Genomic DNA, 13,727 nt, shown 5'->3' with positions numbered 1-13,727 from the left:
GAGATGTGAAATTTCCTATGCGTTGATTCGCTAATTATTTATACCGCTCCGATATGTGGCCGTTAATGACGCAGGTAGGTACGCTCTGAAAATTGGTATCGGGATTAGTTTGTCGTCGGAATACGGCGGCGATAAATTGGCTCCACTCTCATGATTGGACTCTTATTAGAGGGTTTCCACGACGGTAGATCCGCCTTGTTATTTTTCCCGTACAGCCTAATAAACATTGTTCCCATTTTCCTTTCGGTTAGACCGAGCTTAGATAAAAGTTCCGGGAAACTTCCTCGCCTCTCCCCCGCTACCTTAACAGCGTACTTAATTTTCTAACGAAATACCCTGCAGCGTGGTACGTAGAAAATGGCTTCCCCGTTCATTCGTCCGACCTAAGGTGAAGTGAAACACGTCGAGGAACTTGATCAACGTCGATACAGAAGATTTTTCTAAACGCCTACGTTGCCGACGTTCGTTTTTATATTGACAGTTATATCGAATTATATTGGGTATTGTACCAAATAACATACTCTACCTGTCGTTTTCGTACAATAATTGACTGCAGAGGAACCCCCTGCGCCATCTGTGATTTTCAGGTCAATTAAATTTTCACTCCGAGACCTCGTATTCCCATCGTTTTGGCATAGAAGCGCATACAACACTTTTTTTGCCTTCATCCCGTTCAAATGCGAGTTTATCGATTACCAAAGTGTTCTAAATTGTCGTAAAATTGTCCTGACCCTTTCGATTCTCATATCAGAGCCTTCGATAATTGTATATTCATCGAAATATGAGAGCTCGACGCCATTTTGGTTCTGGTCTGGGCTGATTTAAAAAATTGTAAAAAAATCCAAATTTTGAACGTGTCAGGACAATTTTTAGACGATCAGGAGTGATGTGTCAGTTTCGGACAGTTTGGTCGGATACCCTTAAAAAATAGTATTGTATTCGAATCGACTGATTTGAAAGGGGTTTCACTTCACCTTAACGTCTTCACGGTGCATAAACAATGTGCGACAATCACGCCGTAGATGATCCGATTTTCGTTCCTCCTGCATCGCCGAAGCGCTAAGAATTCACATAACCTCCTATATGCGTACGTGGAAGGCGTTGCGTAATCCCCGCAGTGTGGGCAAAAGAAATACGAAGTAATTCGCAGGAGTCGTACATGTGTCTCGCCTTTGAAATTCTAAGTTACTTACCGCCGAATCGCGGCGAAACGTCGGAGTAGCTATTTATCGAGTGTCCTGTACAGTACATACATCACGGGCTCTACGGCGTTTCGAGTTGTTTAAACGATCTTGTCGCGAGCCTCCGTTTCTGCCATTCGCTCGAATCCTTTACGTCTCTGTCGATATGCTGTTAAAATACGCCGCACACCGGTCGCATATCGTTAAATCGATGTTAATAAAAAACGCCACGCTTTACGTAATATAATTTAATTATGCGCGTACACGAATCGACACCTAACTCGACCTAGGATATGAAGGGAAGGATTACTTTGCGAGTCGTCGCCCGAGAGCGGATCCTTCGATTAATTTAAACGTAGATCTCGATGTCGGCTAACGAGGAATTCCCTTGCAAATTGGATTCCCTGGAATGCAGCCGAGCATCGCGCTGACCATTCTTTTTCTCCCGTCGAGGAGTCGTGCGGCGCGCTCGCGAGTAACTCTTCCCTCGGAGAATGTGTGCAAGAGGCAAGTTTAGTTTACGCAATGCATCCGCATGTTTTCAGAAATGTCGATATCAGACCCACCGCGCAGGGAGTCGCAAAAGTTGGCGCGAGCCGCGCTCCTAGTTCAGGGAAATAAATAAATGACTCGCTGATTATTCGTCGTACCCGCGGACGGAGTCTTCGTTCTAATTTTGGAGGACACTTACCAGGAGATTGGGCTCCGATATTTTTTAACACCCGACCTGTAAATAAGCCACCGTCAGGAAGTTAATTAATTAAGCTTAGGTTGAGATGTGAAAATGCGACACCGAGTCAGTGCTTCTTTTAAAGGGAACCCTTAACGAAACTTCATGTCCAGGTGTAACGCAATGAAATAAATGAAAATGGCACGACATCGTAAGACGGAGGTATTCGGCTTTTATTTCAAAGGGTTTCACTGGGGGATCTCCCCGTCGTAGAAATAGAATTTAATACGCCAACAGGTCTTCATCGTGACGGCAGGAAGACTTTCCTCCCACCGTGAGAAATTCTCAAGGAAAAACTGGAACTCCTGCGCGTTGCGCAACTCCTGGAAAAAAAATCCTGCGACGACGCGATGCATGAAACGGCGTCCCGAAATTTGGAGAAAGAAGGACGAACGTCGTTCCTCCTTCTCGTCTCCGAGTATCTGTTAATTAATTTCGATCGTTACGAGCCGAGATAAGGCGCTATCGAGTCCGTGCTCCCGATAGGCAGCCCGGAGAACCTTTCCGTTGCTCTACCTCAAGTTAGCAGCGGCTCGACCAGGCGGCAACGACTTACGTAACGACTCTTGGATGACGATTCAGATACCGGTATCAGTGGAGGAAAACTGATACAAGAATCCTCTCCTTGTGGTACCCAATGACAGCCCGAGTCCTGCCCTCCCCCCTCCGAGTAACCAGCGCGACTCTTCGAGATCTATTCTTTCCATTTAACGCTCCTTGATCCCAGTATCGATCTCCATATACCGCGTGATAAGGACCCGCCATTACTTAACGAGCAATCCCGAAGAGCACTAAAAAATCACACTCAAACGGTTACGCAATTAAGATCTAAAGTCAAAGTTGACTACAAAGTCTATGCGATTATTCAAGGCCTCCTACGGAGAAATAAAATCTCCCATCAATTTAATCATTTTCAGATCGATCATATTACCCTAAGGCTCGTATTTATATCGACCTTACAATTTACTTCTGTACGCGATGTACATGATTATTCGGAGCCTTTCCCGAAGAAATAAATAATCCTCCTCTCAATTTGACGGTATTTTGAGATTGCTGAAAGATATTTTATTCAGGTTTATATATATATATATATATACGTAGATCGTGCAATTTATTTCTGCACGCGATTTATCGCCTCCCACAGACGAAACAGGCTCCTTTGTATTGAAATTCAATCGAATTCCGAGGTATTTGGGATTGGTAAAACATTTTGTTTAGTCGGCTCCCCTGCGCATAGATCGTGTAATTTAGTTCTGCACGTGCAGGCGATTTGGCGGTACCGGAGATGAGGTGGGAGAAAGAAGGCCTGGTAACCGTCCAGCCCCTCTGCCTCAGCCCCCTCGACGGATCGATCATGCCATCTCGCTTGCGAGGCGCCCACGAGCGGAGCCGCCTGGCGGCGCTCTCGCGGGAACCGCGACGAGGGCGCCATTTGTAGGCGGCGGCGAGTCGTGGCAACTTCGACCTAGTCGGCGGATCCTGCGAGATGAGCTTGGAGGCGATCAAATGGCGCAATGGACGGCTCGAGATCCTGGACCAGCGGCTGCTGCCGGCCGTCTCCAAGTACGTCGTCGTGAAGGGGGTGGAGGACGGCTGGAAAGCCATCAACAAGATGCAGGTACGACGACGTCGCGCCCGTGCAACTCGTCCGGCGCGACGGGTTAGGTTAGGTTAGGATAGGCCGGCCCTTGCACCCGGGAGGCCGCACTCTCGGGTCGTTTGACAGTTTATGAGATAAGTACTCAACGGGAGATTCGATTCTCGGGAAAGGGGCCTTCCTAATAAAAAAAGACGACAGTGAATAGTATCCGAGCACGAGCCATGTGCCGGCAGGGCGGCTCGCCATTTTTGAATCTCCTCGACTCTGCGAAAGGCATGCCTGGAATGCGAGGAATGCCGAATCTTTGGACGCCCTACCGGGAGGTATTCGGTAATGATTTTAATTAAATTGTTTGTAAGGCGATGGACCACTTTATGGTCGAGTTTTTAAAACGTTTGTATGGAAAATGGCGTAGTTGTGTCACGTGCTTGAGGGATGGGAAGCTTGATTTTGCCTTACGTTCGGTGATGCGAGATGTAATGCTCGTTATCGTTATTATATGTCGGAAGTAATCGAGCAGGCTTATGAACTCGAGGCTTAATTTATCGCCTGGGTGCTCTGGTATGGAGCTGTCTGATACGGCTCGATAATTCTGTGAAACAGTGGAAGTATTCCAATTTTTTATTGTAATTTTATTAAACCTCGGAATGTCGATAATTTAGAGTGCTTTTTTATTTTTACCTGACCCCTGTGGACGTTTATTTTTAAAATCGGGAACCTTTCATTTGTTAACGCCAGCGTGGGAAAATTCGTGGAATTGAATCAAGGAAAGGTCACCTGGAAATTTGCCTTTTAGTAGTAAAGAAATATTTTATACAAAGTAGGCCTTATTTTTCTCACATACTTCTCGATGAGTAAATTTGATTGTGGTGTCAACTAAGAATTGTCTTTTTCCTTCGTTAGATGCTCGATGTCCAATGAATGCAATTTTAATACAAAACATGAGATGGTTTAAATTTTTCAGGGAGAATCGAAAATTGCAAATCAAGTGTTATTCGTAACGCGTATTTTCCATGGATGACATTTATAGATGTTTGTCACTTTATGCGGCAGTAATTTATTAGTTTTCATTTTTATGCAGGCATTCTTTACTTAGACTGATAGTCCTGTCAACCTTATTGATGCCCATAGATGACGCTGCACTGTGTATTACCTGCATGATGTAATGCATCTCAATGTTTTGCAGATTACTAGATGCTAGAAGTAATAATTTATGGCTTTTTAATACGTTAAATATATTTTAGGTCCGGGGAGCACCAGCGATCGCTATTGTTGGCTGCCTGAGTCTGGTAGCTGAAATCCAAAACGAAGAATTCAACGATAAGAAAACTCTGCGCCAAGAAATAGAGGGAAAACTCAATTATTTGGTGTCTGCCCGACCTACAGCTGTGAATATCAAGATAGCAGCCGAGGAATTGATATCTCTTTCCAATAATCTAAGCGAAGATGAAACTATCCCAACTGTTGAGATGAAAGCAAAGTACCGACCTGCCGAACATATTACTGGTTTTAACAACGTACATATGGTTTTTGTTATATAAAATGTGTTCTCATCCTTTTTTCAGATTTATCAGGGCAATAGAGGCCATGCTTGAGAAAGACATCGCTGACAATAAAATGATCGGTGACTATGGAGCACGAGAAATCTTGAAGAATAGCGCTGGCGATGGCCTTGTCAGGGTACTGACACATTGCAATACGGGTAGCCTTGCAACAGCTGGATATGGTACTGCTCTGGGTGTCATTAGATCTTTGCAGGAGAAGAAAAAGCTTGGTAAGACATTGCTTGTGTCAAATTACATTGTAATCCGACGACTTCGTTCTCTCATGAATACACGAGTTAAGATCTGATATATTTCTACTTTGGCCGCACATTAGTGTATGTATTTTTATAGATTTCATTCCTTTGAAATTGGAATAGGACAACAATTGCTTGTTACAGAGCATGTTTACTGTACGGAGACAAGGCCTTATAACCAAGGAGCACGATTAACCGCGTACGAGCTAGTTCATGACAAAATCCCAGGGACATTAATATGCGATGACATGGTAGCAGCACTAATGAAGTCAAGAACTATCAGCGCCGTCGTCCTTGGTGCAGACAGAGTAGCTGCTAATGGAGACACGGCTAACAAAATTGGAACTTATCAGGTATCGTGTCTATTTTTGAAACACGGTAAACACCGTTAGAGTCAACCGTTCGTGCTCGACTTGAATCGGCAGATAACGTTGAGCGCTTTCATTCCTCTTCATAGCAGATGAAAGTTAGAGGGAACGATTACGATGAGCTTGGAATATAATTACGAATCTCTTAACTTTATCTTACTTTTACCGACAGATTGCGATTGTCGCGAAACACCACGGCGTGCCTTTTTACGTGGCAGCACCACGAACCTCCATCGATTTCAGCATTCCGAGTGGAGACCATATCGTCATCGAAGAGCGACCAGAAAAGGAGATGACGCATATAAACGATCAACGAATAGCTGCATCGGGGATACAATGCTGGAATCCGGCATTCGATGTAACACCTGCTAGCCTTATCACCGGGATAATAACGGAAGTAGGAGTTTACAAGCCGAGTGAACTAATTAAGTTGAACGTCACGGACGGCGTCGACGCTCGTTCGGACCTTACCGACGAATCGACGGAACTTTCTAATTCTATATCTTATTAATATATGCAGGTTAGAGTTAAATCGTCCCTTTCGGGTATCAGTTTGGCCGCTTCCACGTAACGCGGCAAGTACGACATGCTCAAAGTTCGACACCATTGTGATGCATTTAGCGTTTATTAGTGATCGTCATTTTGATACAGTGCCATGAGTCAAAGACTACGTGTACGCGTTGACAACGTCTTGCCATTTGTAGTCAGGACAGTTTACCGAGGGGGGTCACATCGTTCCGTTTAGTCGCAGTCCTTCCTGAGCGATTTTTATTGATACCGAGGAAGCATCGTGTGCCTGTTGTATTACACCTCGCCCCGCAATTTTGTATTATAAGAACTTTCCGATTCGCATGAACCGCGCGCGCGCTTATGTGAATTAACGAAAATATAAATGTGAATGACGTTGCGCCGATCTAACTCGATCATTGGACCCGTCATCTTTCTCGCGACTCGGACTTAACCGAGGGTTAAGACCGACATCCGTGCGCTCTAACCAGCGGCCCGTGACACAGCTAACAGGTGTACCCTCCTGATTCGATAGAGACTTTGGGATTCTTACTCTTCTTGTTGCCTCCAATTTGTCCCCGTCACTTTCGTCCAGTACATTTAACTTTACAAATCTCAGCGGTGCGTGCGCTCATTACGCACACCGGGGAAACGTATCTTAATATTCTGTTGCAAAATCATAGAGTGCGAAGTCGCGAGCCTGGACCGTGGATTTTTACTCGCTTTGCATAGTTGAGACCTCAGAATACCCAAAGTCTACCTCGAACGAAGAAGACTCCGGTCTATCTATCATTAAAACCGATCTTTGCAAATTTCAAGTAACAAACCATCCCCCACTCTATCGACAGAAGTGTACACATTTTTTTTAGAAATTTAACTCTGTACTCGCCAAGCGCTATTGTAACGAACCTATATAGGTATTTCTTTTGATCTCGAGACGCGCGACAATGCGAGCGCCCCATGAATGAACTCGTGACCAGGAAAATCCGGCGAAATCGGCACCAGGCTCGGATCCTGGACCGGACCGAGCTGGTTCATAAAAGCGTCGTAAAAGACTCCCAACAGGCCTCGATGGGACCGTCGACACGTGCCCATCGAGGCGCCCGCTAAGAAAGTCCGCGGTTATTTACACGTGGCCGGGCCATGCGGTTATTAATGGAGGCGAAAAAGCGGCGAGGAGAGTCCGGTCTCGGCAGGATCGACGCGAACGTCGCGAGTTAAGGGAAAACCGCGGTTCTATTTTAGCCGTGAACGCGCACGCCGGGTTTCGGAGGACCCGCGACCGCTCTCCTCCGGTTAGTCCGGCCAGTCTCTTCGTTAAGCGCAGACGATCCCGGAATAGTCGCGGACAGAGAACCCGAGGTTTCAGTCAACGAGTCCGGGGACCGAGGCGCACGCGGTCCCGTCGGAGGAAGAGGAGATACGGTGCCCTGCGAGTTGCGTAACGTGTCCTGCGAGTCCTGGTGGCAAGAAGGAGCGAGGTGGTGTCCGCGAGTGCCGCAAGATTCCGAGGCCCTGGGAGGAAGACCGATCCCTTGAGGATGGAGGTGATGGATACCGTCAGTCCGGTCGCGTCGCCGACCGAGGCCGACGACGCCCCGACCGTCGAGGAGACCTACGAGATGACCACCACCAGGCGCAAGACCATCCGCACCAGCTACAAGATCCAGGAAGTAAGTCACAACTAGAGACTAGACGCTTTAGGGACCAGACGTTAGGAACTAGATTCCTACCTACAAAGTCTGCCCTTTTTTGGGTAGCCGGCTTTGCGACCACTGTGCTTCTCGAAGAGGGTTAAGGTATCGATACCTCTTAAAGAATGAACCCTGTGAGGTGGATTAGTCTCCGAGGACTGGATGTAGAAAGCTGGGGAACTATTTAGCCATGAGTAGTAGATCTTCGGGTACCAAGGGAAAGCTTATTTTATATACCTTCGTCCTTGAATAACGTCCGGCAAGGAACTCCCAAGTCGTCGCGACCTTCTAGCAATGACATGTCATTTTTATTCACCACCTCGGCGCGTCCGTCCCTGCCAACCAATCTGTCAAACCCTGACACTGCCACCTGATCCGCTGCTCTTTTTTAGGCATTCCTTGAAACGACCAGCTCCCTTCTTGGTGCAGAATGAGAGGGCGATTTTCCAAGAGCAGGTGCCGATAAAAAGTCCGGGTGTCAATCACTGTCCTCGCGTCTGGTCTTGCCCAACTTCTTAACCGCCAGGGTGTTATATACCTTTAGGCTTTTTGATAGCTCTTTTAAACAAGTTTCTTTCGGTCGCCCGTTAAAGTGCCATTCTTATTGCGACCGAGGATAACTGACTTGGAGGGGGATGAATTTTTTCCAGCGCATAAATTAGTGGAATCGAAGTAGCTAGGAACCTAATCAGGCCCGATGAGGGAATCGAGGAGTCGATTCCCTGGTTTTACTGACTTTCATGGAAAGTCCGCCCGAAATCGTTTAGTCGCTTACTGCCGCTATCGGGTGTTCCTCTTTATCAAACCGTACCGGACGGCCTGGCTGTTATCATCTTCTTTTTCCTCCTCTATATCCCTAACGTGGGCGACTCCTCCGGGGCTTATAAAGTGCACGCGGTGGTCCGGGAATAGATCTCGAGAGGAATCGGCGGCAGAGCAGGAGGGAAGCAAAGGTGCTCGCCGTTTTCCGCTACGCGGAAAGCTTCCTCCGCGGCGAAAGATCCGCCTGGATGGCCGAGAACGCGGCCGACCGGCGGAAACATCGCGCGCGATTTGCCGGGATTTTACGTCATTGTCAAAGACGCTTTTAGAATTGGCAACGGGGACCGCCATCGGGGAACCGCGGACCTCAGGACGGCACCGACCGGCCGGATGGGAGACGCTCTTTTCCGACGGAGATTTCCGATCGCTCCGTCCGCTTATCCGCGTTATCGTCTTATGTCGGCCCCAGGTATCCCGCAAACTGATGAAGCGTTTCCTTTCACTCGTGGGCCCTAAGAATCGCTCTTTCTTTTTCCGCGACGCGGTTTTTCTTTCTTTTTTTTTTTTTTTCATGACACGCGCGGTCCGCCGCTCGCGTCAGCACCGATCTCTCGGCGATGTCTATGTAAAAATTATATTTATCTGGGAGATTTATGCGCACCCGAAACGTCTACCGGATGATTTCACGAAGAAACGGACCCGACGGTGTCGATTTATACTGATCCGGGAAAACCATACCTTGCACCGGCTGGGGAAAATTGATGGGGATATTAATTCTCGATGTTTGAGAGGGGGCGGCAGGAGGTGGAGGGCTCGGTCGTTTCGTAAATATTTTTGGGAACCGATGAGGAATTATTATCCCGGATCGGCGGCTCTCTCTTGAGAGAGAGAGTGCCTTCTAGCCGTCGATTCGAGTCGAGTACAAAGTCGAACGGATAATTTGGGCGTCTTAAGTGGATGGCGTATCGACCAGCCGAGTAGAGAATGTATTCTCGGCCGCTTTTAATGCGCTTTCGATGGACCGTGTCTTCTCGCCGACGAGGGCCTCTCCTCTCTTCTCCTCTTTCTCTATCTCTATTTCTACGAGCGTATTCTCGAGCGATGACAATTCGGCGAAGCCGCTCCTTCTCGGAGGCCCGAGGAAAGGTTCTCGAAGTTCGGGGTGAAATTCTGCCGCCAGGTCGGCGGGGATCGAAGATCCCGGAATTTATAAAATTAGCGCCGAGGCCGGGCCGACTCGCCCTCGGGAATCACTTCTCCGGATCGCTATCGAACTCCCGAAAAGAGATACAGGTGGAAGATGACGGAGACGGTCGTCGAACTTGCCGAGCTAGGCGATCGGCAAGATCCTCCGCGCCCTTAGGCTCTTTCGCCATTTTCGAACCCCTCGGCGAGACAATGCGCGGACCCCTGCCAAGAGTTCTGCAATATTTTCCGAAACCTCGAACCTCTAGACGGGCGGTCGTGTTTTGATGCTCTAAATTGATTTTTAGCGTCCTCGAGAGAGAGAGAGACCCCTCCACGTGGAATTGGAGATTATGGGAAGTGCCCCAAAAAGCCTCGCCAGCTGTTACATATACCTCTGGCCGAAATTCGAAATTCACCTCGTTACCTCAATCCCCTATTTTATGTACTTAACTTTTTATTCATCCACGGGGTATTTTTTATATAATATATCGCTTCGAGAGCGGCGATCGTGCTCCGATGATCCAGATGTAAATTTAGACTTTTATGTGTAAGGCACGTACATTTCTGGGGATTATTGTTAATTCCGGGTAATTAAAGACGCCGGATATTTCGCCGTTTAGAGGGGAGATTCGCGAAGGCCTGGACCGGTTAAGTATTCCCGGTGTTTACGTTTCGGTGCGTTATTTATACGATTAATGGTCAATCTCGACTTCCGACAGCTTCCTCGCTCCTATTCGACTGCAAGGAAGCCTCGGGTTTCGCGAGTTCCCGAGCCAGGAATCGCTAGAAATACACATCGACGTCTGTTTTGTAATCACATTAGCGCCTCCCCCGGGTATTTTTGTCGTCGGTATTAGAACCTATACCACCGATGCTCGGAGCTTCTTCTTTTCTCGCCCCTTTTCCCTCCATGCCTTTGCTCGACCGAGGGAATCGCCTATGGTCGGCTTCGAGCTCTAATAATTGCCGCGGCTATAAAAGCTCTCTATTCTTCGCCGGCTGCAACAAGAGCAAGACCTGGAAAAGCTCGGAAAAGTTCTATTTAACGCCCCTGGGCGCCTTCCAGACTCCACGTCGTTTCGACGTCGTCTGCGGCTCGTCGTATCCGCTTCGACGAGCCTCGCATTATTGGCATTAACTGTCCAACTTTACAGCCGAAAGTGCCGACCAAAGGAGACCGAACGTCGCGTTCCCATGTTAAAACCCTAGGAGGGGTAATTAACCGAGAAAGTCCCAAAAGGAGCGATCAGAAAGGCCCTCGTTCCAATTTTCATCCCCGTAATGTCAGATATCGGGTACTTGAAAAATTCCACATCGGCACTCTCTATCCACGAAAATTCTAAACATAACAAGACAAAATAAAAGTGGGGAAGTTTGATAAACGTGAGGGCTAAGGTGATGGTCCTGACACCCATGAAATTTGAATTGCTGAAAAATTTGCTTATAGGTATTTTCAATGTTTTTTTTTTTTTTTATTAAAAATGAAATTTCATGGGTTTCAGGATCTTCCTTATAGCCTCCGCATTCGCGTTGTAGGGTTTGAAACGATTCGGTACACTGAGTTCGGAAAAAAAGCTCCATTAACGATCGCCACCTCGGATGCCACTTTCACGTCCCCTTAAGCTTCGGTCACGTGCTTTGGCTCTAAAATTGAGGAAAAAGAAAAAAATTCTAGAAACGATGTCTATCGGTCTGGTTTGGACTGAACCGTCTGCCAGTATTTCTAATCCCCTTTTTAGGACCTGTCGATGCACTCTAGATAAGGCTTGTCGAGGTGCACTTCTTATCGTCACTTTTTCCCCTCTTCGACCACTTGTAGGAGGCTTCCTGGAGAAGCTCGGTTTTCCGGGGCAATGGCGCTCTCCTAGGCGTGAATCAGCGTGGCAAGTTACGGAAATTACGATGATTAATTGGACGTTAGAAGCTCCCGGGGTAATTTACGGGGAAACCGGGCAGTCTGTACGGGTCCGGGTTTACACGAAGCCGGCGAGTCGGTTAATTGAAGTGACAAACGGTACGGAGCTACCTTCTCGGGTGTTCGTCGCTCCTAGACGATTTCCCCACCGCGATATATCGATTTTCATTTCGGCCCCTAAGTGCACCGTCCTGTTCCTTCTTGCATTAGGATCGCGACAGATTTATGGGCGCGACCGGAGAGGCCCTCTTCTTGGCATCGCTCGCCGACCTGACGGCCCTCGCAATCCCCGTTACTGTTCCGGATCGTTTCGGGCTGCGTCGCTCCGTTGCCGTGACGTTATGTCAACGGCGTTATCGCTCGCCTTGGACGTTACCTGACTTCGTCACGAACTCGCTTGAATTTTTTTTGGATACCTTTTTCCACCTTCCTGGGCGCCAGGCGATGAAAGGGGCTCGGGGGTTCACTGGTACGGCAGTAAATCCCGCGGTGGACTTTCATGGACCCGGGTTCAACTCCTCTTGGCGAGGAGGAAAGCTGCTGAAATTGACATTGTTTTACAGCCATGGCCCTCAAAAATGGAACCTTCGTCGTAGGGGGAATTTCTGCCGGTGTATGTCGATCGTTAGTGCGCCCTCGCGTGTATGGAAGTGCGATATGATTTTTTGGGGGAATTTATTTGATATTTTTGAACGCTGGAAAGATGGGTGGCTGGGGCTTTTTCGTAGGATACAGGTTTGAGGATTGATTTGGGTATGGGAGATGTATTTATGGATTTCGAGGGGGGCTTTTCTTGCGCGGGAGGATGTTGGGATGGGGATGTGACTTTTTTGGGATGTGAGGGCGATTGGTTGCATCGTGGGGTATTTTTTCGGGGGAGGATTTCCAAGAGTTCGTGGTCTTCTTGCTTTTGTTTGCCCCGCCGTCATCGTTTACTTTGAGCGTCATTTGATGTCGTGCACTTGCTCGCCTTTCTCGGACGGACTCTTGGCACAGGATGCTACTGCGAAGTCTGAAATCCTTGGTCCAAGTACCAAGGTCCATTGACTACTAGAAATTCGAGTGCATAATGCCAGGCTTCTCTTTCGAAACGTCGACCATTGAGGAGGATGATTTAATGCTTCGCTATACCTGTGTGATCGTACTTTTCCCAAAATTCTCATTGATTCGTAAATCCTCCCTTGGTCTGGCGAGCATCCCTTAATACTACCGAGGACCGTCGGGCAGTTTTTAAAAATTAAAGGGAAAGTCAATACCTATATATTCATCGCATTTGTCTAGAGCTAACCGCCCTCTGTAACTCTTAACGATGGAATACGGTGCAGGGGTCTCTTAATTAGCGGATGCATTGATTTTCCTTCTCGACTTCAAGGTGCATCATTTCGTACCTCGGCGTGTCAGCGTCGGGACGTATTTATGGGCGCGACTGGAGATCTAGAGAATCCTTTTGGCAAGGTCCACAAATCTCCGCCGTGGCAACAATTTCAAACCAAGTTTCGGGCCACATTTCACATCATCCCATTGTCGGGGTAACTTATCCCGAGGTTTATAAAAATTCGGCAAATTTCCCACGTCAACCTATTTTAAAATAATGTACCACTAGATTTTAAAAATTCGACAAATTCCCCGTGTCAACCTATTTTAACAGAATATACCACTAGATTTTAAAAATTCGACAAATTCCCCGCGTCAACCTATTTTAACAGAATATCCCACTAGATTTAAAAAATTCGACAAATTTCCCGTGTCAACCTATTTTAACAGAATATACCACTGGATTTTAAAAATTCGACAAATTTCCCACGTCAACCTATTTTAACAAAATATACCACTAGATTTTAAAAATTCGACAAATTCCCCACGTCAATCTATTTTAACAAAATATACCACTAGATGGATCGGAAGTCATCGATTCGCAGAGTGCGGCTGTCCAAATTCAGGACTGAGCCGTAGTTTTTCCAATAATTTGACGGCAACCTGGAAA

The 13,727-nt window shown here is 47.3% G+C and overlaps 2 protein-coding genes across 8 annotated transcripts in view; both read left to right on the top strand.

Moving 5' to 3' along the window:
* Positions 1–3,360: 3,360 nt before the first annotated feature.
* On the top strand, positions 3,361–6,590 carry LOC105701187 (methylthioribose-1-phosphate isomerase). The gene is made up of 5 exons (XM_012427700.1): positions 3,361–3,529; positions 4,756–4,991; positions 5,077–5,285; positions 5,454–5,662; positions 5,850–6,590. Exons 1-5 carry the CDS (start codon positions 3,398–3,400, stop codon positions 6,186–6,188), a joined length of 1,125 nt encoding a protein of 374 aa, XP_012283123.1. The 5' UTR covers positions 3,361–3,397; the 3' UTR covers positions 6,189–6,590.
* Positions 6,591–6,739: 149 nt separating this feature from the next.
* Positions 6,740–13,727, top strand: part of LOC105701186 (tropomodulin) — a 70,421-nt gene continuing 63,433 nt past the window's right edge. For 3 of the 7 annotated variants that reach the window (XM_012427690.2, XM_012427692.2, XM_012427693.2), the window contains exon 1: positions 6,740–7,857. In XM_012427690.2, the coding sequence (XP_012283113.1) occupies positions 7,726–7,857 (132 nt within the window). In that variant the 5' untranslated portion in view covers positions 6,740–7,725. The remainder of the gene's footprint in view (positions 7,858–13,727) is intronic. The other 4 variants (XM_012427695.2, XM_012427696.2, XM_023433496.1 and 1 more) reach the window with 3 other exon arrangements.

The sequence above is a fragment of the Orussus abietinus genome, unplaced genomic scaffold (assembly GCF_000612105.2).
Source record: "Orussus abietinus isolate OABI.00-Male unplaced genomic scaffold, Oabi_2.0 scaffold5, whole genome shotgun sequence".
NCBI lineage: Eukaryota > Metazoa > Arthropoda > Insecta > Hymenoptera > Orussidae > Orussus > Orussus abietinus.
The sequence above is the reverse complement of the archived record's forward strand: the minus strand, read 5'-3'. Positions and strand labels throughout refer to the sequence as shown.